General features: G+C 42.7%; 1 protein-coding gene across 1 annotated transcript in view; it reads left to right on the top strand.

The window, feature by feature from the left end:
• Nucleotides 1-27,107, top strand: part of LOC134220840 (substance-K receptor-like) — a 95,588-nt gene that overhangs the window by 36,703 nt on the left and 31,778 nt on the right. The window contains exons 2-3 of the mRNA XM_062699960.1: nt 18,255-18,340; nt 18,452-18,803. Coding sequence (XP_062555944.1) covers nt 18,256-18,340; nt 18,452-18,803 — 437 coding nt within the window. The 5' untranslated portion in view covers nt 18,255. The remainder of the gene's footprint in view (nt 1-18,254; nt 18,341-18,451; nt 18,804-27,107) is intronic.

Here is a 27,107-nt window from a genome sequence, read left to right as displayed (position 1 = left end):
GAGGAACTTCCGGAGGAATTCCCGGAGGAACTTCCGGAGGAATTCCGGAGGAACTTCCGGAGGAATTCCGGAGGAACTTCGGAGGAATTCCGGAGGAACTTCCGGAGGAATTCCCGGAGGAACTTCCGGAGGAATTCCTGGAGGAACTTCGGAGGAATTCCTGGAGGAACTTCCGGAGGAATTCCTGGAGGAACTTCGGAGGAATTCCTGGAGGAACTTCCGGAGGAATTCCTGGAGGAACTTCGGAGGAATTCCTGGAGGAACTTCCAGAGGAATTCCTGGAGGAACTTCCGGAGGAATTCCTGGAGGAACTTCCGGAGGAATTCCTGGAGGAACTTCCGGAGGAATTCCTGGAGGAACTTCCGAGGAATTCCTGGAGGAACTTCCGGAGGAATTCATGGAGGAACTTCCGGAGGAATTCCCGGAGGAACTTCCGGAGAAATTCCTGGAGGAACTTCCGGAGGAATTCCTGGAGGAACTTCCGGAGGAATTCCTGGAGGAACTTCCGGAGGAATTCCCGGAGGAACCCCCAGCGGAATTCCTGGAGGAACTTCCGGAGGAATTCCTGGAGGAACTTCCGGAGGAATTCCTGGAGGAACTTCCGGAGGAATTCCTGGAGGAACTTCCGGAGGAATTCCTGGAGGAACTTCTGGAGGAATTCCTGGAGGAACTTCCGGAGGAATTCCTGGAGGAACTTCCGGAGGAATTCCTGGAGGAACTTCCGGAGGAATTCCTGGAGGAAGTTCCGGAGGAATTCCTGGAGGAACTTCCGGAGGAATTCCTGGTGGAACTTCCAGAGGAATTCCTGGAGGAACTTCCGGAGGAATTCCTGAAGGAACTTCCGGAGGAATTCCTGAAGGAACTTCCGGAGGAATTCCTGGAGGAACTTCCGGAGGAATTCCTGGAGGAACTTCCGGAGGAATTCCTGGAGGAACTTCCGGAGGAATTCCTGGAGGAACTTCCGGAGGAATTCCTGGAGGAACTGTCCGAGGAATTCCTGGAGGAACTTCCGGAGGAATTCCTGGAGGAACTTCCGGAGGAATTCCTGGAGGAACTTCCGGAGGAATTCCTGGAGGAACTTCCGGAGGAATTCCTGGAGGAACTTCCGGAGGAATTCCTGGAGGAACTTCCGGAGGAATTCCTGGAGGAACTTCCGGAGGAATTCCTGGAGGAACTTCCGGAGGAATTCCTGGAGGAACTTCCGGAGGAATTCCTGGAGGAACTTCCGGAGGAATTCCTGGAGGAACTTCCGGAGGAATTCCTGGAGGAACTTCCGGAGGAACTTCCGAAGGAATTCCTGGAGGAATTTTCGGAGGAATTCTTGAAGGAACTTCAGGAGGAATTCCTGGAGGAACTTCTGAAGGAATTCCCGGAGGAACTTCCGAACGAATGCTCGGAGGAACTTGCGGAGGAATTTCCGGAGGAACTTCTGGAGGCACTTCTGGAAGAATACCTGGAAGGACTTCCGTAGGAATTTGTCTTGTCTGTCTTATTTGTCCTATTTGTTATATTTGCTTTATTTGTCTTATTTGTTTTTATTTGTTTTATTTTTTTATTTGTCTTATTCATTTTCAATTGTTTATCTCATCAAATTCCTATATTTGATTTCAATTTATATATTTGGTATCCTCGTGTTCACAAATAGGAATACGCTTTTTTCTAGTGTCACGCTAGATACAAAGTTGACGGACTTTCTACCGCTCTCATCGCTCCTTCTCTGCCGTATGTCGCAAGAAAATATGCTGTTGGCTGCTCTCCCGGAATGGTAACTTTTGTATGGAATTTAAAAAACTTGGTTGAAGTAAAAAGAGCTTCCTGCAAAATTTATTGCGGTGACATATACTTTTTATTACATCAAAATGATCGTTGGAAAAATTCAAAACTTTTGTCAGTTGGGTTTTGCGAAATTCGGTTCCTTTTTGCCTCAACTCATCGGAGAGAGGTACTGAGAAGCGAAAATTTCAGTTGTACAATAGTTCAGTATTTAGAGCTTAATTCAAATTGGGGAAATAGTAGGTCCATGAAATTTTGTAGGAACATTCCTTGATAAATTTCAAAGAGATTGTCAGTTGGGATAAGCGAAATTCGTTTCCAATTCCGAGTTATAGACATTTTAGTACGAAAATAGCGCTCTACCGCGAGAGAGCTTCCCTCAGACCTTAAGAATGCCTTTGGAAATTTCTTCAGGAGTTTCTTCAGAAATTGTTTTAGTAATTTCTTTGGAATATATTTTAGGCGTTCTGCTGGTACTTTCTCAATAAATCTTTTCGGAAACTCTAGGAAGAAGTTCTTAGAATACCTTCGAAATTTCCCTCAGGAAAGTAGTAAAACAAAGTTTTGTATCTGATGGAATTAAGACTTTATGCCAAAAATATCGGGATTGCAGTCGATCCATTATCATACATCTTCGGTCATTCTCGAAAATTCCGTAGGAATTTATTTCAGGAGTTGCTTCAGGAATTTCTTCAGAAATTTCTTAGAGTATTCATTCAGATGATATTTCATGAATTTATCCGAAAGTTCGTTCGGAATATAATCAAGATATTTTTTCGTTAAAAATATCCACCCGAAAAAAATCGAATAGTCATCCAGAAGATCTTTCATGCATACCTTCAAAAATTTCTCCAGGAATTCCATCGTAAATTACTCCAAGTAATCCATCGGTAATTCCTCCAGTGATTCATTACTAAATTCCTCAAATAATTTCTTCAAAAATCCTCAACAAATATACCTAGAATTGCCTTCTGCAATTCCTTTTGGAATTCTTTCGAAAATTTCATCTAATATTTGTCTAAGAACTCTTAAGGAATTCCTTTAGCAATACGTCGGAATTACTTTCAGGAATAACCACACAAATTCTTAAAGGAATTTCCAAAGAAACTTGAATTTCTCTATAGATTCCTACAGGAATTCCTTCGGATTTTTTTCCAGGGATTCTTTCGGCAAATTCTCAGGAAATTAGGGTAAGGGAGGTATTTTGGACCACCAGTTGAACGGTTCATATTTTGGAGCACTGAGTGCAAATTCCTCTTGGTGGTCCAAAATAAGAGCCTCCGTAAGGGTGGTCCAAAATACATCCTTTACACTACTTCGGAGATAGATACAGAAATTCTTTTGAAAAGCATCAATATTCATTCATTTATTTAGTTTACATCTAAACAGATAACACTGAATCAACAATTTGACGCCACAATACACGGTTCGAGGCCGCATCTCTCCATCCTCGGATACGCCCCACGCTCGCCAAGTCGTTTTGCACCTGGTCTGCCCATCTCGCTCGCTGCGCTCCACGCCGTCTCGTACCTGCCGGATCGGAAGCGAACACCATCTTTGCAGGGTTGCTGTCCGGCATTCTTGCAACATGTCCTGCCCATCGTACCCTCCGGCTTTAGCTACCTTCTGGATACTGGGTTCGCCGTAGAGTTGGGCGAGCTCATGGCTCATTCTTCACCGCCACACACCGTCTTCTTGCACACCGCCAAAGATGGTCCTAAGCACCCGTCTCTCGAATACTCCGAGTGCTTGCAAGTCCTCCTCGAGCATTGTCCATGTTTTATGTCCGTAGAGGACAACTGGCCTTATTGGCGTCTTGTACATGACACATTTGGTGCGGTGGCGAATCTTTTGACCGCAGTTTCTTCTGGAGCCCGTAGTAGGCCCGACTTCCACAGATGATGCGCCTTCGTATTTCACGACTAACGTTGTTGTCAGGCGTTAGCAAGGATCCGAGATAGACGAATTCCTCGACCACCTCGAAGGTATCCCCGTCACTGCTTCCCATGCGGGTCCTGTCGCTCTCGGTTCCGCCTACAAGCATGTACTTTGTCTTTGACGCATTCACCGCCAGTCCAACTTTTGTTGCTTCACGTTTCAGGCGGGTGTACAGTTCTGCCACCTTTGCAAATGTTCGGCCGACAATGTCCATGTCATCCGCGAAGCAAATAAATTGACTGGATCTGTTGAAAATCTTACCCCGGCTGTTACACCCGGCTCACCGCATGACGCCTTCTAGCGCAATGTTGAACAACAGGCACGAAAGTCCATCACCTTGTCTTAGTCCCCGGCGCGATTCGAACGAACTGGCATCAATATATTCTTTCGAAAATTCAAAGAAGGTATTCTAGGTATTCCTTCAGATTTTCCCTAAAGATTTCCATCAAAAATTGCTATAGGAAAATCTTTTTTAAAAATCCTGAAAGAACACTTGCATCTCGAAAATTCCTTCAAAATTTTCTTAACGATTTTTTTTTAAAGAATTTTTTCGGAAGCTCCTTTGGGATTTTGGTCAGAATTTTTACGGAGATAACTTCGGAAATTGTATCAGGGAAACCTACCGAAGTTCCCTAAGGAGAATTCCTTCGGATTTTTTTTTTGAAAATTGCTTTAAAAATTCCTGCGGAAATTGGTTTAGGAGTTTCTTCAAACTTTTTTTAAGAAATTGTTTTAGCAATTGCTTCAGGAATTTCTTAAATAAAATTTTCCAGTAATTCCTTAGGAGATCCTTCTAGGAAGATGGAAAAATTCTTGGAAATTCTTCAGAATTCCTTTAAATTCTCATCCAGGAATCCCTACGGACATTCCTCCGTAAATTCAATTAGATATTCCTTGAGTAATTCCTGCGGGGATTTTGGAAGCAATTTCGTATGGATTTACTAAAACGGTTTCCGCAGGATTTCTCGGAAGAAGTTTCCAAGGAATTTCCGAATAAATTTACCAAAAAATGTCAAAAGGAATTCCTGGCGTAATTTATTGGAGGAGTTCTCAAAAGAATTTCTGGAGGATTTCCTAAAACATATCCCGTAGAAATTCCTAAATCAATTTCTGAAAGAATTCCTCAAGGAATTTCCAAATAATTTCCTAATGAATTTTTTACTATACGTAAAAGTAAAGTAATTTTCGAAGGTACCGTTATATGTGGGGAAGATGATCATTGGGGCGAAGATGATCATTTGATGTCTCAGTCAAAAGCGCCAAATTTTTTTTATGAAACGATGGTCTAGTAGGTCAAAAATTATAATCTGTTCAAGTGATGTTACCGCTAGGTAGAAAATCTTAGTTTTTCGATTAAAATCATGAAAGTGTAGTTCGTGGAAGAAAGAAAGAGATAGTCATAAATGACGCTAATTTCGTTTCAAATATTGACTTCGTAGACTTCTTTACGTGGTAAATTCAACATTTATTCAAATAATCTAGTGTATCTTGACGATTTGATTTTAGTAGAGTTGCCTTGATCAACTTCACCTCAAACCAGAATACTCAAAAAATTTGGGATAATTTAATTAATTTTAATAAACCCGAACGCATTTCAGGAAACTAAATATGTTGATTATTGCAACTTATAGCAGTGCATGTTTTGAAAATATTTGTTTCTTTTTAAAATATAAAAGCACATTGTTATTGCATGTTTTGTCTTAAAAGTGATCATCTTCCCCCCAGATGACGGTATTCCTAAAATAATTTCCACAATTTCTGAAGGAAAATCCTAATTTTAATTTTAATTTCAAAACGAATTCCTACAAGAATTCTCAAATGAATTTTTAGAAGAATTTCTGGAGAAATTCCTAAAAGAACTCGTAAAAGAATCAACAAAGACAACTTTTTACATTACCTTCTTTGAATTTTCAAAGGAATTTCTGGATTTATCTGCGAAGTAATTTCCGAGGAGTTTTCTGGGGAAACAACAAGAGAAAAATTTTAAAATTTTAAGACTTGTGGAAGGATTTCTTGCCGGAAAAATTTCCGAGGGAATAGAATTTCCGATAGTATTCGAAGGAATGACTGAAATATTTTTTTCGAGAGAGTTTCTATAGGAATTTCTGAAAGTACTCTTGATTTTTTCTGAAAAATCTTGGTGGTACCTATTTCCCAAACATTTATTTACGAAAAAAATGGCACAAATTAACTCTCCAGGAATTCTCTTCATGTCAGAAGTAAGCCCCGGTTTTACTCCGGATTTGCTTGCTAGAAAATCGCAATTACAGTCTATACAGGCGAAAGGCCATTTGGCTGAATACCGTTCGGTAGAATGCCATTTGACCGAATGCCACTAGGTCGAAAGTTGTTTGGCTGAATATATCATTTGGGCGAAAGGGTCATTTGGCCGAATAGGTCATTTTAAAAATGAGAAATTAGGAGTGAGAAGAGGACCTCTCAATTCACATTCCTCATGAAGTGAGTAGTGAGACGTTTCACTACCCACTTCGCACTACTCACATTTCACAGTGAGAAGTGAGAAATTAGAAGTGAGAGGAGAAACGTCTCACTTCTCACTCCCCATTTCTCACTTCTCGCTGTAGAAACTAGGTAGTGGTCTCACTACTCACTTCACACTTCTCTCTTTTTACAGTGTGAAGTGAGAAATGAGAAATGAGGATTAAGACGTCTCTCTTCTTACTCCTTGTTTCTCACTTTTCAAATGACCTATTCGGCCAAATGACCCTTTTGGCCGAATCACCCTTTCGGCCAAATGACCCTTCCGGCCAAATGATCCTTTAGGGCCAAACGACCCTTTCGGCCAAATGACCCTTTCGCCCAAACGACCATTTTGGTCAATTGACCCTTTCGGCCAAATTATCCTTTCGGACAAACGACCCTTTCGGCCAAATAACCCTTTCGGACAAACGACCCTTCCGGCCAAATGGGTTTTGGCCTAAAGGTTTGTTCGGCCTAGTGGCATTCGGCCAAATGGCTTTCGGCCGAATGGGTTTCAGCCAAACGATCCTTCCCCGTCCATACATTATCACATAGTTTTTGGAAAAATCGTGACCTTTTCAATTATAGACAACAAAATGCAATTCAAAATCCTTACATTTAACTGCCTGACATTTGTGCGGTATGACGCGCGGTTACAAAGCAAGACCATGCTGAGGGTAGCTGGGTTCGATTCCAGGTGCCGGTCTAGGCAATTTTCGGATTGGAAATTGTCTCGACTTCCCTGAACATAAAAGTATCATCGTGCTAGCCTCATGATATACGAATGCAAAAACGGTAACCTGACTTAGAAACCTCGCAGTTAATAACTGTGGAAGTGCTTAAAGAACACTAAGCTGCGAGGCGGCTCTGTCCTAGTGTGGGGATGTAATGCCAATAAGAATAAGAAGAAGAAGAAGAAGAAGTTTATCGCTTGACTGACTAACGCCTCCAATTATAATTCTTACTACTGACGCCAAATTATAAATGAACCAATTACGCCAAAAATGGTGGTGCCCCACCTTTACCAGAACTCATGCGCAGCCAGTGATCATCACTGCACTAAACTGTGTTCAGAGCTCAAAGCTAGGGTACGTGGTTGGACGTCCGAATTCTAGAGTTTCTTTCCCTGTACTTGTTTTCTTGGATAGGAAAGATCACAATTCTGCGTTGTGAGACGCCCGCATTCAGAAGTTTCTTCTTCTGCGTTGGTTGAACGGCCGCAAAAAGAATGTACTTATCATGGATTAGATGGATCGTAATTATGCGGATTGTCAAATGTTTCTTCCTCTGCGCTGGTGGGACGCCCGCAAGAAGAACGGTGTAATTATGTATCGGAATGAACACAATTCTGCGTGATGGGACGTTCGCTTTCAAGAATTCCTCTCTCTACGATGATCAAACGCCCACATTCCGTATTCTACAGCTATATGTTAAAAATAGCGTTCATTCATCATCTTCTCATTAGATGCGTAAAAAAGGGAAGAGCGAATATTTTTTTTTAAATAACTCTGATTTTAAAACTAGTTATCGGAATATAAGTCTTTTCATATTGCGAGTAAAAACGGTAGAGCATTTTCTACATTGCCGCTGAACAAACTTTCATTCAACAACAAACAAGGATACGTTCCACCCACCTACGGCAGTTAGTTAATTAGGTCCTCCGTTCAATTTACCGCCTTACTGAACAAACGAAACCTGACTTGACTCCAATAACCAACAGGCAATTTCATTAGTGAGATGACTCTAAGCTTCGATTCCTCGAATCTCAAGAAGCAATCAAAAGCTGGGGCTGATTTTCTACGGTTCATGGAAAACGGGTGAAACTATGAGACGGGAGACGCCCTACATTCGACACGACGATCAATTAATTGTTCGGTCTAGTTGAGAGGAAAATGGTTTATTTAGTGTAAATTGATGCGACGCGATGGAACAGTAAAACATATACACCCGAAATGGAAGCGGCAGAATGGAAAAGTTGAAATCGAATTTGAAATTAGTATCGGGGTCTTTCACGCTGTGATGCGTGATTTACGATTGTGATAGGGCAACGAGTACCACTTGAAAGTGGAGCATGGTCTCATACTGCCAGATATTGGGACCTAACTTTGCTGATACGACATCAATTATTGAGATTTCCAGACAGTAGCTATATGGCTCTATTTTTTACTGTTTTGCTTCAAATTTGCACTATGTGCATAAGGAACAACTCTTGAAAAATTGCTATTTTTAAATTATATTTTTGGATTATATTTATTTATTTATTTTTTTATTTTTTGGATTAAATCAGTTTGTCGCTCTAACTAAATTACCAAAAAATATCTAAATATCACCAGATTTTTCTTCGAATTCTTTATGGGGTCAAGTGAATGTTAAATTTAATCCAAAAAGTAGAAATAACCGAAAACACAAATAACAAAAAACGACCCCTGTGTATTCTTTTGGCATTCTCATATTTTACTCTAATGCGTCAAATGGCTAGAAACAGATCAATGAAATGTTAGAAAGATTAAGGAATCATTCAAAGTGAATCCATTTAACCAATCATAATTAATAATCATGAACAGTGAAACTATATTTGACTCCGGGAGTCCTGCTACGTCCCAGAGGGGGACGTGCCTAAGCCCCAAGCTGCTGGTCTAGAGCCAACGGCAGCTTCCGGGGTGGGCACACAAGACCTCTTTTCTCCCGGGTCCCAGGGCGTTGCTTAGAAGGGAGAGTTTTCGGTGGGGTGGTCCTAAATAAAAAAATATTGCGTTACCTTTTACCAGTCCAGGGGTCGGTGACAGGGCGACTCCGCGGACCGGTAGATTTGGTGGCGTCTGAATGGCGGCTTGACGACGGCCGGATGGTGTCTTCAACTGACCGTGGCACGCCAGAACGGATTTCACGACTGCTGAACGGCGGCCAATTTGTGGCCGATCGAGGTATAATGACGGCGTGAAGTAGCGTGGGCGGGCAGGAGGGAGCTTGGTAGCCGTTGAATGGCGGCACGTTAACGGTTGGCTAGTGGCTTGTCGGAGAACGGCGATGGCTTGCGGTTGGCAGCTTCGTAGTCGCGGAATCGGGGCTCGATGACGGCCGGATGGTGTCTTCACCTGACACGGATAACTGAGAAGGCCGTAGCGCAAATCGGCAGTGGCGCGTCAGAACGGGTTTGACGACGGCTGAACGGCGGCCAATTGATGGCCGAACGAAGGGTAGTGATGGCGTGAAGTAACGTGGGCGGACAGGAGTGAGCTTGCGAGCCGCTGAATGGCGGCACGTTGACGGTTGGTTGATGGCTGGCCGAAGAACCACGATGGCTTGTAGAAATTTACTTTGCTGCGGCAGAATGGCGGCTCGATGACCGATTCGGATAACGGCGATAGCTGGCAAAAACTTTTGCGACAGCGGAATGGCGAACTGCTGAGCGGCGCCGATGACGAGGGAACCGATCGAAATGGTCTACAATCGCGGTGGTTGCTTGGGTTGTGGCGTAACTACCTTTCCCGATGAACCGCGGCTTTTTGCACCCGGAGCAAAGTCTCCGAAAATAGTTTTTGGGGTTTTCCGCGTGGATTTCCAGAATCCAATTATCTTTATCAAAAAGACGTCCGTACTCTCGACACTGCTCACGAACACTCTGCTTCACATTTTTCTACCTCCCACCAGTCCAACTACTAGCTGTAGGAGAAACCCATTCTCCACCCGGTTCTCACTCGCTACATCCGCCCACCCTGCTACCACGGTTCCACTTTGTATCCAGTGTTTGGTAACCCACGTCGCCGCAGCCAAGCGAACGATTTTTAAATTGATCGTTAATAGCTAATATAATAATTTTTTCCCTACGACCCCACAAAACTTGTCAAACAGTTACCGTTCGGTAACATCCCCTCTAGTCAGGGTAGCAAAAAAAGATAATGGTTACATTTTTTTTTGGTTCAATGTAAACTAAAATTAATATCAATTCAAAAACAAAACTGAGTAACAAGAAAAGAGCTCTGAACACGGAAACATAACATTTAAACTGTACATGCCATAACAATGGGAAACACGTCACAATATCTTGTCTTCTATTGAACTTACATCGCGAATGTCAAGGGACTATACTATCAAAACCTTCGATTAGCGACTTGATGATCGTACTAACAACACGCTTGTGACTTTTAGGCAGGCGTCGAATACCTAGAGGACTAAACCTTCCAATCCACATGATCACCATTTTTCGAACATTTAGTTATCGTTAATTAACAAAACTCGCGTCCGACTGTCACGCGGGACAGCAGTTACTCGCTCGAAAGAACAAACTGTAGAATACATAAATTCAAAATCAAAATAAGGGATTATTGTCTAGCCACCACTTATACCACGGCCTGAGTACTAGGACCTCTACAGGTTTAATTACTCATACTGGTAAGGGCAAGTATATAGGGTCAATGACACTTATGATAATGTGTCGTTTGTAATACATAACTACATTCAAGACGAGAACGAAGTAGTACGAACGTATAACAGTTATCGATTTACCAAGACAATCCTCGTCTGAACTGATCAGTTTTGACCAATTCAAACCTCAGTAACAAATTGGTTTTCGCTCCACATAGGAGAGAGTTTTCGCGCGCGAATAATTCCTATTCCGAGGACGTCTCCTCGAATTACCGGAGTGACTCTTAGTGATGTTAAAACCTACAGAACATCCACCTAGTACCGAAACATCATCGTGACACGCTCCGCGGAAAGCGTTTATCAGAGACACAGAGGTGTGGACTCTAGGGTAGGATTTTCTATCAGTGACTAAGAAGGAACATGAGTTCATTAGTTGGCCAATACTCAGTTTTCGTCTTAAATTGCTTGCTGGGGACTGGGAACCCTATTCTCGGTCCCTCAGTCTAATGGCAACAATTACACTTGTGCTATTGTCCAGTTTTCAAAAGACTCGCCGGCCACACACCTATATTATGGCCGGTGCTATCTACTAGCTCATAGGATGATGACCCATGTCTGGCTATCACCTTACATGGCACGTATTGCGCACCGAGCTTGGCGTTATAAAATTCGTTTGCGTTCGACAACTTTGTATTCTTTTTATATACATTGTCTCCTATGGCGAAGGGTTTAGCCGGTCTACGCACTCGTAGATTATATGTTCGAGCACATGTGTTATGTGCTTGTTGCAGGTGCTTGTGCACCAGGGCAGACAGCACGGGATTTTGCTCCCTCACCCTTGCTGCCCTTTCTTGCAGCGACGATTCCTCTTCACTTTCGAAGCGCGAATGATCCGTACCCTTTAGGATGGCTTCCTCCCCCCTCGCCACCCGGAACGGCGTGTAGCCGGTAGATGAATGGATAGTAGAATTTATTACTATCTCGATCTCGGAAAGGCGTGAATCCCACGTCCTTTGGTTGTCTCTAGCATATGAGCGTATTGCCGTGTTTATTACGCGATTTACGCGCTCCACGGGGATCGCTTGTGAATGGTATCGCGAAGATAACCACTGCTGAACCTCAAATCTATTCATAAGATCGCGGAACTCCCGTGATGTTAACGTGGTGGCATTGTCAGTGAGAACGATGGCTGGTACCGAATTGCGGTAGAACCATTGATCCACCAATACCGAACCAAGGGTCTTAGAGGAGATCTTTGGGAACGCGTGAATTTGAACCCATTTGCTAAACAAGTCCATCATCATAAGGATGTATTGTTTACCACTTGTTGAGCGGGGCAGGGGACCTATGTAGTCCAGGGCCATTATTTGCCAAGGACGACAGGCATCCCGCATATCTCCCACTACAGGGCTAGTTGAGATATTCGGAGGTTTAATTAGTTTGCACTCGGTGCATTTCCGCACGTATTCCCGGACATCTCGGAACATGTTTGGCCAGAAAAACTTCTGGCGTATCTTTCCTACAGTTTTGTCGACCCCAATATGTAATAGTCCGTCATGGTTACTTGTAATGATGGATTTACGTAATTCTGGACTAGGAACGACTTTCCAGTCGAACCTATGGTCGTCCAAATCGTCATTAAATACGTATTTGAGTAATTGGTCGTTTTCTAGTCGAAAATCGGGGTACTCATCTGGCGACTTACTAACCTGCTCTTTGAGAGTGTTATACCAGTCGTTTACCGATTTTTTCGATATGGCCATCACACTCCTCGACAGGGCGTCTGGGACAACATTGTCTTTCCCTCGACGGTGTATGATGGTCATGTCATACATTTGGAGAGCCAGGCTCCATCTACTGAGCCTCGACGATGTTCTCCACTTTGAACGCTTAATAAACGTCAAAGCAGACGAATCTGTGACGAGAATAAAGTGGCTCCCCTCCAGGTAGCCTCTAAAGTGCTCTATCGCCAGGAGTGCAGCCAGCCCCTCCTTCTCTGTGGCATGATAGGAGCGTTCGGGTGTAGTGAGCTTTTTGGAGTAATACTCCACTACTCTTTCTTGGCCATCCACCTTTTGAGTGAGGACACCGGCAATTGCGTAGTCACTTGCATCGGTGTGCACGATAAACTCGTGATCGAAATCAGGACTTGTTAAAATTGGAGCCGTTATCAATTTTTCCTTTATCTCCTGGAACGCTTCCTCGGCTTCTGAAGTCCATTTCAGGGTTTTTGACTTCGTTTTCAGAAGTTCCGAAAGGGCCGCGGTAGTCCGGCTATAATCGGCGATGAATCGCCGATAATAATTGGACATCCCTAAAAACCGACGGAGTTTAGTGATGGTAGTTGGTCGTTCATACTCGACTATTGGCCTAATTTTCTCTGGATTAACCCGTAATCCTTGAGAAGACAGGATGTAGCCGAGGAACGGAATTTCTTCCAGGCAGAAGTGAGACTTCTCAAGTTTTATCGATAGGTTGGCGTCTCGTAAACGTCGCGCCACCTCTTCGAGCAGCCGTACGTGTTCTTCAAACGTCTCTGTCACTATGACAATGTCATCTAGGTAGACAAAGACGTAAGGTTCCAGTACACCCTGGCCTAACACTCGATTCATCAACCTGGCCAGTGTTGCTGGACTGTTGACTAAACCGAATGGTAAGCGAGTGTACTGGAACATCCCCTTCCTTTGCACACTGAACGAACAATACTTGCGCGACTTCTTGGCTAGCGGGATTTGCAAAAAAGGCCTCTGAGAGGTCAATCGTTGAGAGGTAACGCGCTCGAGTTAGCCGGCTTAGTATTCGTCCAGGATGCGGGAGGGGATAAGCATCACGTACGGTCCGCTCGTTGAGTTTGCAAGCGTCTAGGTACAAACGAATCGCCCCCGATTGTGTGCGAACGGGAACGATATTGAGTGACCAATCCGAATTAGATTCCTCAATGATCCCCCGGTCCAGCAATCTGTCCAGCTTCGTGAATAACCCCTCTTGGATTTTCGGCGTAATTGGGTATGGGTACAATCGTACGGGCATGGAGTTCTTGAACTCCTCGCTGAGGGTGATCGTATGCTCACACAGCTGGGTGGTGTCCAGCTTTTCGTCGGTCGCGACTTTGAAAAGTTTTTTTGTTCGCTCTAACCGATTCTGTTGATCGGCAGTGAGTGACACCTTTGTCGCTTCTGGATTCGAAATAGAATCCGACCCAGCAGCAGTGATGGAAGCAATCGCGGGGTAGATTCCGAATACTCGCCAGAAATCCATGCCACAGATACATTCCTTGGTCAATTCTGGAGCTACGAATGTTGAAATCACCCTGGTTTTCCCCATAAATGTGTACGGAACGAGGACTTCGCCGGACACTACCAATCGTGATCCATCGGCTGTGTGTAACTCGACTGGATTAGTTGGTTCTCTAATCTTTATCCGGCGGAATTTTTCAAGTAGGGTTCGGTTGATAAATGTCAAGTTGCTTCCACAGTCTAATAGAGCTGTGACTTCAACATCAAATATTATGATTTTTACGTGCGGACGATCGTCTAGAAAATTATGGAGTGTAATTTTGTTAATTTGTGGTGAAGTGATTTCCTCCTCTGGTTCCTCCGTACTTGCGTTGTAAAAACAACCAAGTTCGGACAACCAGTTGAGGAATTCATCATCACTCTGCGCTTGTGGAAGTTCCAGCGGCTTTAGGGCTTCCGCAACTGGTTTTTTAGACAGTACGGACAGTTTTTCCTGGTGACCCCCTTGAAAGCACAACCATCACAGAAAACTCTGCGAGGAATTGGGCAGTCCGACAAGTCATGTTCATCTCCGCAATTGAAGCATTCTCCCTCCTTCGGAGGAGAGTAGTTGGCGATCATCTTCAAAAGTGCACTGGGTCGACTAGGACCAGGAAATGACTCCTTTGTTGGTCCAGGCGAATTCATTTCCTTTCCTGGATTTTTCGAACCTATCTGTGGCTTAGTTTTGAAAGATGACCCTTTCGCACTGTCGGCCTCGGATTTGGAGTTTCTCGAGAATTGGCTCGACTTGTTACTCGACTCTGACGGTTTAGTTCGAGAAAAGAATGTTTTCGAGCCCGTAGTTCCATTAGAGCTCGTGTATATTGCGCACGTCTCTCGTTTAGATGTACCGAATACCTTAGAAAACGCAGAGAAATCCGTAGCGTCCAACTCCTTGCCTATGCTCATAAGGTCCTTCAGTGTTCCCACGTTTCTCCCAATGAGAGCTTTTCGGCAATCATATCGCATATTAGTTTTGAGGACTTCGACCTTCTCTCTTTCTGACATAGCCTGGTTCATGGCTTGGAACAGTTTTTCAACCTGCAAATAATATTGTTGGAAAGACTCCCCCTTTTGTTGTCGAGTCTGATAAATTTTTGTGCGAAGCACGGAGTCTAGATCTGGGTGACGAAATTCATTTTTCAGTTCGATCACCAAGTGTTCCCAACTAAAAAGTGAATTACGGATTCGGCATGCGGTGTACCAGCTTAAAGCTGCACCATCGAACAAATGAATTGCCGAATCAAACAAGTCCTCCGCTGAGCATGTTCGGATATGGCCAATTGGTGGACGTGTGAGAGGAAATCATTCAGCCCTAGACCATGATCGTTTCCAGTGTACTTATTCATTTTTCACTGGGAAACGGGTGTGGCTTTTCGCGATTGTACTACCGGATAGGGTCGTCAATTGACTTCACAAACCGGAGCAGCAGGGATCGCTCCGGGTTGACTCGGAATATTTTCCCCTACCGTGGATGTAAAAGACAAGTCATCCAGTCTTCGCTGAAAAAACAGTTCAATGGTTCTGCACCTACTAGTGTAGATTCAGGAAACACTCTAAGCTCTGTTTTAGTGGTGCATTTCGTCCAGAGGTTACTCTAGTACCACTTTCAAAGTCCGCCCAATTCACTCGAGGAGCGGCAGAGGTTGCCTCTGGCGCTTCCTGATACTCCAGAAATGGGTTAGTGCTGTTAAGCTTCGGAATTTGTGGGGGTGGTGGAGGTTTTTGCATTTCCTCCTTAAGCCCACTTATTTGAGACGAAAGGGCTTTCATTAAACTCCCAATATCCGTCATCGCCTGATTAAATTGTTCCAATGTTACATATCGAACTTCCTTTGGAATCGCACCCAACGACCTCTGTGATCTAGGGGCTGGTGTGGGTGGTGGTGATTTACCACCAATGGCTTCATCTAAGAGTCCGATATCACTGTCTGTCTCCTCGTCGGATGGTGCAAAAAACACATCATCTGTCCAAAAATGTTCTGAAAATAAGTCCAACACACTTCGAAATGCTTCGCCGGCTTTTTGTTTTAAATCACCAATTGCATGGTTTTTCACCACCGCCAGGCGATGGCCTAAATGCAACAACCTAGCTCTGAATACGTTCTTTCCATTTTTGCTGTTTTCGCAAGTTTCTGTTCGAGTTCTCTGAATAGGTAAATACACACTTCCAGGTCCATTTCAGGATCCTGGTCATAGTGAATAATAAACTCATGACCTTCCTGTTCATCTTTTAGAATTTGTTTGAGTCTTCGTCTACGTTTACACCGTGATTCATCATCACCGATAACGACGTTGCGGAGAAGGAGTTCGTAATCGAGTTCGCCGGGAGACAGATGGTCTACCCGCATTCCGCGGTAGAGAACGTTAAAATCCGGACCGGACACGGACACGCGCGGTGGCATGTTGACTATCGAAAGGGATGTGTGGTATGGAAGGTAACAATTCTATTATTTTTTCCCAACAAAACTCGACTTCAAACTACTCAAAACACAAGTGTGTTAGAAAAATGGTTTAATCAAGTTTAACTAGTGAAAGTGACTAAATTGTGACTATTCGCGTTGTTTTCGCTAAAGATCAGACTCGCTTTCGTGCCACACCAAAGTGCATTGAGAAATCATACTATATGTTTCCGTTCCCAGAGTGACCAGAGTGGATTTTAAGGAAATACTATTTCGTGAAAACTCCCCCAACGCTTGTGAGAAAAAATATTCTGGAATATTTTTTCCTCCTAGGAACCTAGATTGGTTTATTTTTCAGTTGGGCGCCAGTGAAACTATATTTGACCCCGGGAGTCCTGCTACGTCCCAGAAGGGGACGTGCCTAAGCCCCAAGCTGCTGGTCTAGAGCCAACGGCAGCTTCCGGGGTGGGCACACAAGACCTCTTTTCTCCCGGGTCCCAGGGCGTTGCTTAGAAGGGAGAGTTTTCGGTGGGGTGGTCCTAAATAAAAAAATATTGCGTTACCTTTTAGGTTGTTTATTCGCGGGCTACGGGCGGTGGTAATGTGCAGCGGTCAGTCCAGGGGTCGGTGACAGGGCGACTCCGCGGACCGGTAGATTTGGTGGCGTCTGAATGGCGGCTTGACGACGGCCGGATGGTGTCTTCAACTGACCGTGGCACGCCAGAACGGATTTCACGACTGCTGAACGGCGGCCAATTTGTGGCCGATCGAGGTATAATGACGGCGTGAAGTAGCGTGGGCGGGCAGGAGGGAGCTTGGTAGCCGTTGAATGGCGGCACGTTAACGGTTGGCTAGTGGCTTGTCGGAGAACGGCGATGGCTTGCGGTTGGCAGCTTCGAAGTCGTGGAATCGGGGCACGATGACGGCCGGATGGTGTCTTCACCTGACACGGATAACTGAGAAGGCCGTAGCGCAAATCGGCAGTGGCGCGTCAGAACGGGTTTGACGACGGCTGAACGGCGGCCAATTGATGGCCGAACGAAGGGTAGTGATGGCGTGAAGTAACGTGGGCGGACAGGAGTGAGCTTGCGAGCCGCTGAATGGCGGCACGTTGACGGTTGGTTGATGGCTGGCCGAAGAACCACGATGGCTTGTAGAAATTTACTTTGCTGCGGCAGAATGGCGGCTCGATGACCGATTCGGATAACGGCGATAGCTGGCAAAAACTTTTGCGACAGCGGAATGGCGAACTGCCGAGCGGCGCCGATGACGAGGAAACCGATCGAAATGGTCTACAATCGCGGTGGTTGCTTGGGTTGTGGCGTAACTACCTTTCCCGATGAACCGCGGCTTTTTGCACCCGGAGCAAAGTCTCCGAAAATAGTTTTTGGGGTTTTCCGCGTGGATTTCCAGAATCCAATTATCTTTATCAAAAGACGTCCGTACTCTCGACACTGCTCACGAACACTCTGCTTCACATTTTTCTACCTCTTACCAGTCCAACTACTGGCTGTAGGAGAAACCCATTCTCCACCCGGTTCTCACTCTCGCTACATCCGCCCACCCTGCTACCACGGTTCCACTTTGTATCCAGTGTTTGGTAACCCACGTCGCCGCAGCCAAGCGAACAATTTTTAAATTGATCGTTAATAGCTAATATAATAATTTTTTCCCTACGACCCCACAAAACTTGTCAAACAGTTACCGTTCGGTAACAACAGTTAACTAGATAATATTCTTGATATGAGATTTTCTAACATTGCAGATATATGTATGTTACTCAAGTATGAATCAACATTAGGCGGTGAATGTTTTGTCATTTTCAGACTTGATATAAGTTCTGTGCTGTGCCACTAATCCATACTGGAATTCTATGTTTCATTGTATCTTCAAGAAAATAGCTATTAAAATAATATCGGATCTCTACATCGGTGGACGTTTATTTTTCTCTAGTGAAACTACTCAGTCTGAAAACTAATGCTCGTAATCTCCAATCTGTTATCTGTCTCTATTGCAGCATGCGAGCTGACGACGGCATCGCCTTCCATTATGCAAACAACAACACACTGAACGCCAGTGATGTGGAAATCGTCAGAGAACAAGGTAAGTCACCACCCCCCGCACAGCCAGAGATGGCATCGAAATGCAGATGCGGTAAGCTAAGCGCAAAGTGAACATCATTCCGTCCGTTTGCTTTCCACTCTATCTCGGCAGATGCTCTCTACGACGTACCGGTGGGATTGGTCGTGCTGCTGTCGATATTCTACGGAACCATCAGTATTATAGCTGTGATAGGCAACTCGCTGGTGATATGGATCGTCCTGACTACCAAGCAGATGCAAACCATCACAAACATGTTCATCGCGAACCTGGCCCTGGCCGATGTGACCATAGCCGTGTTTGCGATTCCTTTCCAGTTCCAGGCGGCGGTCCTGCAACGATGGAATCTTCCGGAATTCATGTGCCCATTCTGTCCGTTTGTGCAGCTGCTCAGTGTCAATGTGTCGGTTTTTACCTTAACGGCCATTGCCGTCGACCGTCACAGGGCCATCATTAATCCGCTCAGGTAGGATTATTTTATAAGCAGTTAAATTGGGAAATCAAATAAACTTCATGCACACCCATTTAGCGGATGCCCAATCTTCACTCATAGAAATGTTGTTAACCCTTAACCGCGTTGAAACTCGAGAACTATAAGCGGCTCATTTTTAATCATATTTTGATTAAACTACAATTTATTTTGTGATCAGTGAGAATAGACCTTTACCGTCCGACATTATTATTATTATTTCTCAGACTAAGCCCGAAGTGGGAAATGCAGTAAATAAAAGTTTTCTCCATTCAACTCGGTCCATATGGCTGCACGTCGCACATAGGAGTACGTAGTGTAAAAGCGTGGCCAAAACTATGTCAACCATTTGTCGTCTTTGAATGCATACAATAAGCAGTAAAGCGTATTCTTTTTTGTTTTTGTGCTCTTTGTATTGATGTAGCAGTGATATGTGACCACTGGCGGGGTCAGTTATTGTCATTTGATAGAGCACTACTTGGCACAAGAACGCTGCCTTTGAGAACTACAGCGTGCTTGCGACGAGTGGTTCCTACCTCTGACTCCCCCAATGAGTATGATTTTTATGATAATTTTCATTCTTCAATTATTACCAGCTAAATTTTCCGAAAAGATGTACTTTGTTTGTTCACTTCGACTATATAAATTTGTCATCGGATAATGTTAAAGTCCCTGGATAATGCATCGATATTACACTGGAGCAGATCAAATAAATCCGAAGTGCAAATCAACCACTTGACCACTTTTCGCATCCGAAAAATGCGTATGCTTTTTATGGATCGTTCATCAAAGTCTAAATCTTCTGGAAACAACCATTTATGTGAACTTAGTCGCTCAAAATCATAAATACTTAAATTAAATATTAAAAAAATTAAACAAAATTAAATATTAAAAAAAAAGCAAACTTCACTATATTCAAATAAAAACAAGTCACGATTGCGTGAGGATGCGTGAAATGTTTTTCGTGGAGCTTATTAAGGAAACTTCAATCTTTTCGACGCTGAATAATTTTTTGATTGATCGGGTTTGAAACCTAATCAAAAGTTTTATTTTGTGAATAATATTTTTGTAAAAAAGGTAGAAAAAAGCTACCAATTAATATCATCATTAAGGATCACCTGAAAAATTTTTTAGATCGAATCATGCTTGAAAACGTTTTACATACCCTCATTATTAGTACCTATATTGATTTTCATCTTGAAAATCATTAAAAATCCAGAAAAACACGATAAAACGTAAACATTTTTTTTGACAATTGCGATAAAATTGGCATGCCGACGAGCTCGGTGGTCTAGTGGCTACCGCTTCTGCCTTATAAGCAGGAGGTCATGGGTTCAATTCCTGGCTTGTCCCTTTCCTACTTTGTTTTTCTATCTTAGTTCTTTCTGTGTTTCACGTTCTACCAGAACGATTCCTACTATTATAACCTTCAACACAATTCCAAAACCTCCCGTGGCACCTATGAGAGGTCGTAGAGTTCTCTGCATCTTTCTTAAGTAGGTGTCCAACTAACCATCCTTCCCCTTCCTCAGCAATCGCAAGGACGTGGCCAGGACAGATCTCGACTATTGGAGAGTGCGTTGCTTCCATCTAAGAGATAGTGATTAGTCCCAAATCAATATTCGTGGTAACGGATGAAAATAATTTTTTGAGGTTATGGCTTTCAGTCTTCTTATGCTCAAAAACGGGTTTTACGTTTTACGGGTTTTAAGTTAACTAAGTACCTTAGTTAACTCCTTGATAAAGGTACAATATATGTAACCGAAACGTCGGATAAAAACGTAAAACCCGTTTTTGAGCATAAGAAGACTGAAAGCCATAACCTCAAATATCAGCATCATAGTCGATCTCTCCTAGAAAGATGAAAATAATGCTACTCTCATACAGTAGTCTTGGTTTGTTCCACCTACAAATTTGTGCGAATTACTCAATGCTAATGCTAATGCTAATTGCGATAAAATTGGCATGTAAATTATGGTGAAGTTTTGGCTGCCAGCATTGCTTACAATTAAACAAGATTGTTTCAATGTTTCCATGGCAAGCTAGTATTACTATTTGAGAGTACAAAAACGAAAAATAATATCGGAATATCTAAAAAAATGTTTTTGACTTTTGGCCAGGATTTGGGCTGAAATACTCCTCAGTGCGTCGCCAGCCACGCTGTCTGCGGAGGGTCTGCAAATCGTCTTCCACCGAATCGATCCACCTTGCTCGCTGCGCACCTCGCCTTTTTGTGCCCGTCGGATCGTTGTCGAGAACCATTTTCACCGGGTTATTGTCCAACTCTGAGAACTCTCTGCTGATCGATGAATGGACACAGAAGGCGCAAGTTGGAATGTTTGGATACGGCTTTCCCCTTCCCCAAGTACCTTATTTCTTCTGTGAACGCATCAGCTTGGGCCAACTTGATGAGTTTCATACGGGCTTCGGACATTTCTTCAACGGTTATCGGGTGCAGGATTGCTTCGGAATCGGAATATGACGTTGATGCATTTCTGCGACGACAAGCTTTGATAAAGCGCAGACAGAAAGCGGTTACTCGAATCAACCGATTATATGACACGGAGGTGCCAAAAACTTCGTTGACTTCTGGCCTGTTTTGGATCGCCGTCACCATTCTGCGTCGTTCGAGGATGTCTTCGGATGTGCTACTTTGTTGCGTCATAATTGGCCACTCAATCTCGGGTGCTCCTAACCAAGATGGTCCATGATGCCACAGGGCGCTGCCGAGGAAATCATCAACCCTCATTCCTCTTGTAAGAAGGTCCGCCGGGTTCTCTTTTCCTGCGACATGGTGCCAACTGGATCCCTGCGTCGCGGTTTGGATCTCGGAAACTCTATTGGCGATAAAGGTGTTCCAAGTGTAGGGGGGTGATCGTAGCCATTCGAGTGTCACAGTAGAGTCCGACCAGAAGTGGGATTCTGATATAGGCATGTCTAAAGCTAGACGAACTTTATTATGCAGCCGTGTAGCGAGAACACCTGCGGGTAATTCCAGCCGGGGAATAGAAATGCGTTTTAAGGGGGAAACTTTAGATTTTGATGCTATCAATTCTACATTTGTTTTCCCTTCGAAGTTGGTGGATCGAGCATAAACGCAAGCGCCATAGGCTTGCTGGGATGCATCTGCAAACGTGTGCAGCTGCACAGTGGAATTCGGCAAAAATGCATAACGGTTAACACGGTAGGTAGTGATCTTCGATAATTCTATACATTAGCCTTCCCATTTGATTCGTATGGTGTCGGGTACCTCGTCGTCCCATCCGCAGGGTTGTAACCAAAGCTCCTGTAACAACATTTTTGCTCGTATGACGACCGGTGCTGTGAGCCCAAGAGGATCGAAATGTTTTGAGACGGCTGAAAGAATGGATCGCTTTGTCGGAAAGCCATCACCGGAGACTATAGTGGATTCGAAAAGCAACTGATCCGGGCCGGGTTCCCAACAGACACCCAGTGCCTTGATGGGCTCGCAATTATTAAACTTCAGTGTTGATTGGGTTCTGATTTGTGATGGTGCGAGGCCTTCCAAAACGATTGGATTGTTCGATGCCCACTTTCTTAACTGGAATCCTCCTCTGCCAAGCAGCTCATCCAGCTCCTCACGGGTTTGTATTCCTCCTCCTCTGTGTTCGCTCCCCTATGTAGTCGTCCACATAGAAACCAGGTGGGTGGCACGACGCCATGTTTTTGCAGCCAACATCTCAGTGTAAAATTTATGATAGTATGTGTTTTGTTTACAAACATCACATTTGATTCTCATTAGGATACAGAACTGTCAGTGGGATACAGTCGCGCAATGTTGGCTGCAAAACAAACCTATTGTGTGCACCCTACTGTCATCGCCTATCTCTCCAATGGTAAAAAATGGTGGCTAACATCTCTGGGGTTAGCGCGCGGTGGGCCCCACTGACAATTCAAAATTACAAAACAAAAACATCATTTCAGGACAAATTTTCTGTGATGGAGTAATTGTTGTTAAGCGATTTGAATTAATTTATTACTATTAGCATTATGTACCACGTATTCCGTGCCGTGAAAAATGTGTTCGATTTTCAATTTAATTGTAATAAGACCGTCATTCCAAGTAAAAGTAAAATTTTAATATTTGGTAACAATATTGTATCAGAAAATAACGCCCACAGCAAAATAATAACGTGAAATTTATGCTGGAGCACAGATGCCAGATTTGAAGACATGTCTTCAATTTGAAGACATTTGAATCTCTGTGAAGACATTTATTTCGTGAAGACATTTTGAAGACTTTTCAAAATATTTGAAGACTTATCTACTTATTAGAAGATACATGAAGACAATCAATAAGCCAGCGAGAGAAAATATAATTTTATTTCTTAGTTATAAATTCTGCGACTTCTATATATGGTCGGGGTTCAGCCAAATCACACCAAGCGCCAATGAAATATTTCCTATTTTTACCAAAGTTTTCATGTAATAGATTCACTTGGTCAAAAATCGCATCGGAAATCGTTCAACGCGATAGCTGAGGATCCCTTACAACAAATGTACGCATGACTTAACATGAAATACTTTCCGTTTGTCTTTTGCGAACAAAATATCACAAGTCGCTTGGTGCGGTTTGGCTGAATCCCAACCATATGTAAATTATGCAAAAAAAATACAAAATTTATAATAGTCTTTGTCTGGGGCTTAGAATCTCAAACATAAAAATACATTCACACTAGCTGGCTGATAAATGCAACGCATTTTAGACTTCATACGTACGCACTTAACTTGGAGTTGGGCGCTGGTTAAAAAAATCCCGATGGCGTGTATGTAAAAAGGTATTTCGATCATTAAATTGGAACGCAATTGCCGTTTTATTTTACGGCAAAAATATATTGAACTCTTCTATGACTTGATTTAATCTATTCAATCGTTGAGCTAGAACCTGATCTTTTTCTAAAAATTCCTTACGAATTCATTTGATCTTTTCGGTATGCCCATGTGACTTTCGTCTAAATATTCGACGGGAAACTCTTTGAATTTTCTGTGAATTTTTAAAAGAATTTCCGATGAAAATTATGAGGAATTTCTTGTCTATATTCAAGAGAATTGAAATTATAAATTCAGTACAAAATTTATATTTAATAATTTCCGTAAAAAACATAAAAAAATCCTCCAAAATTTAAACGGAAAATTCATCTTGATTTCCACAATTCCCACAATAAATCCCTTTTAATTTCCATAATTTTCAAGGTAAATTTCTACAGGAAAATCTACCTAAAAGAAATTCAGAGGAAACTTGCTACACACTTTTGTTGAATTTTTCCTTGAATTCCTTTGATTATTCTTCTAGAAATATTTTTGGACATTCTTTCAGTATTTACTCTGCGAATTCCTCTATGAATTTCTTCAAAAAAATCGTCCTGCTATTCTTTCTGTAATCCCTCCAGGAAATTGTCCGGAAGTTTAGCTTACTATTCAATAATATGTATTTTTCCGAAAAATCCTCCAGGACTTCATTTGGAAGAAGTTCCAGAAGTTTCTCCAGAACTCCTTCAGTAGTTCCTTCACGAATTCCTCCAGTAGTTCTTTCAGGTTTTTTCCCGAAAGTTTCCACGGGATTGCGGCGGAAGCTCCACAAGGGATCCCTCCGGGAGTTCTTGCTCTGGAAGATCTTTTAAGAAAGTTGTCGAATGACTCTCCAATAATGCCTCCGGAAGTATACTATGAAATTTATCTGGTATTTCCTCCAGGATTGCTTTCGGAAATTTCTGCAGCAATACATCAGTAAGCTCCTCCAAGAATTCATCCAGAACTTCCTCCAAGAATTTCTCCAGAAGTTTCTTCAGGAATTCCACCGGAAATTGATTCAGTAATTCCTCAGGAACATCCTTCAAAAATCCATCAGGAAAATCCTTCAGGTATTCCTCCAGAAAAAAACATCCGGAATTCATCCTGAAGTTTCTACAGGAATTCCTTCTTAAGTTCCTCCAAGAATTCCTCCGGAGCTTCCTTCTGAACTTTTTCCGGAAGTTTCTTCAGTAAATCCTTTGGATGTTCCAACAGGAATTCCTCGGGAAATTTCTTCAGGAGACTTCCAGAAGTAATTAGAAGCTCCATCCAAAAGAAGTTATAAGAAGCTCCATCAGGAATTTATCCGGAAAGAAATTTTACCTTCCTTCAGAAAATTCTCTGGATGTTTCTTCAAGTATTTCACAGTAAATTTTGAATCCCAACAGGGTACACGCAAAAAAATGTTGCGGTCGAAACTACCATTCCGAGGGTTATTTTAAGAATACGCACCGACGATTTTCAGCAGACAACAAACCCGTTTGATTTTACCATGCGCGCAGTAAAAATCAACTGTGGTCCTGGTGGAATGTTGTTGCATGAACTGAATCAGTGGTGAATTTGTCCGAATGCGTGGGTAATTTAACTGAAAATTTGTGGTTGTTTTAAAAACATGGCGTAGTCTACAAAATAGTAACCGTTACCATGGAGTTTTTCTCAGTGTATTCTTTAAAAAGAAATTTGAAAGAATTCCACGTGAAAATTCAGTTAAAAATCCGCCTCAGTACAAAATCCAGGGGAAACTCGTCATAACAAAATTAAATAATTTTAAAGAATATTCGCTTGAATTGTAACAATTTGTATGTTAAAAAAAATATTATTCCACATCAGTAAAATAAGGAGATTATTGAATTTACAAACCTATTGGATTTTGAAATTTCTCGCTAATAATCGTTATTTTAATATTGAAGACATTTTTAAACGACTGTGAAGACATATGAAAATATCTTCTGGCATCCCTGTGCTGGAGCTAGAAGCATAGCGTGTGTCATCCAGCTGATTGTGTGAGATAGGGATGCCACCGGGCTGATAGAAACCTTTCATCATAGCAGGTCCACCGAGTAGGTAGGTATCACCGTCGTCCGCAGCAAGCTGTTGTAGAGTGCGTGTGGCCAGAAAAGATGACGGTGCGAGTCCGTATGTGACTGTCTGCAGCTCATATGTGGCCACTGGCTCATTCGGATTGAATCGCCAGAGAATTCGCTTTAGGGAAGTGTCCTCAGGATGCAGCAATACTTGGCGGTACATTTTTGCAATGTCCGCGACTAATGCGATGGGATACTTTCAGAATCGAAGGACGAGGGTCAGAAGCTCGTCTTGGACAATTGGGCCTACTTGAAGGGCATCGTTAAGGGAGTAACCGGTGGATGTTTTGGCAGATCCGTCAAACACCACCCGTACTTTGGTAGTGGTACTGGCTTCTTTTAGTACTGCATGATGAGGTAAATAGTGGATCTGAGGGGGATCGGCTTCGGTCGGCGGGACAAACCTCATATGACCAAGTTCCAAGTACTCAGCTAAAAATGTGTGGTATTCGTCTTTCAAACGGGGTTCTTTGTAAGGGTATGCGATAAGACACTTTTTCCAAACGAAATGAAACGAAACGAAATTAAAAATATCTATGTGGATTCGAAACGAAACGGAACGAAATATATATTTCTTTCGAGACTTCGAAACGATACGAAATCATGGTCCATTTAATTCGAAATTTTACGAAACGAAACGAAATTTTAAATTTTTTTCCGCGGAATTTTTATTGAATTATTTTCTTATGTACGCAATTCTGATTTCATTTTTACAAAGTCAAATAAGTCAATATCCCAGCATTTTTGCCGCTTTCAAAGAAATTTATCGTGGAGTGTGTGCTCCCGAATCTGATCAATTTCATATCAGTACAGCTTTATATCAGTAAGTATATAAAAATATAGGAATTGTAGGATTTTTTTTGTATTCTGATTCAAATTCTGATGAAAACCTTATTTTATTTAAGAATTATGTGATTATGCTGAAGCATACTTCATATTGACGTATCAGCGTGGTTTTATGATATGGAGCTAATTCAAGCCCAGAAAATTGCTGAACGAATCCTCTGCACCTTTCTAAAATGCACAAAGATTTGTATTTCAGTTTGTGTTTCAGAATAGTGATAGCAAAATTTTGACGGCAGCAGTTTGTCAGGTATGAAGAAATATTTTTTCTTTTCTCATACAAAAACTTTTAACAAAAAGATATCATTTCCTTACAAATTCACCCTTTTTTAGGAAGCTCGAAGACCCATAGTCTTATATACAATCTACTGGACGAACCAAGCTATTGTCTGTTTGTCCTTCCCAAATAACATTTTAAGTTTTATAACGCTTGTTGCGTGAAACGATAATTTGAACAAAATTTATTTCTGCCAAGTTCAAAATTAAACATCCCTAGGCAACCAGATGTAGGCTAGATTGAAGCCAATGACAAAGAATAATCAGAAGTTAAACTGCATTGCTT

Source organism: Armigeres subalbatus, chromosome 3 (genome assembly GCF_024139115.2).
Source record: "Armigeres subalbatus isolate Guangzhou_Male chromosome 3, GZ_Asu_2, whole genome shotgun sequence".
NCBI lineage: Eukaryota > Metazoa > Arthropoda > Insecta > Diptera > Culicidae > Armigeres > Armigeres subalbatus.
Note: the sequence above shows the minus strand (reverse complement) of the source record. Positions and strands in the feature narration are given on the sequence as shown.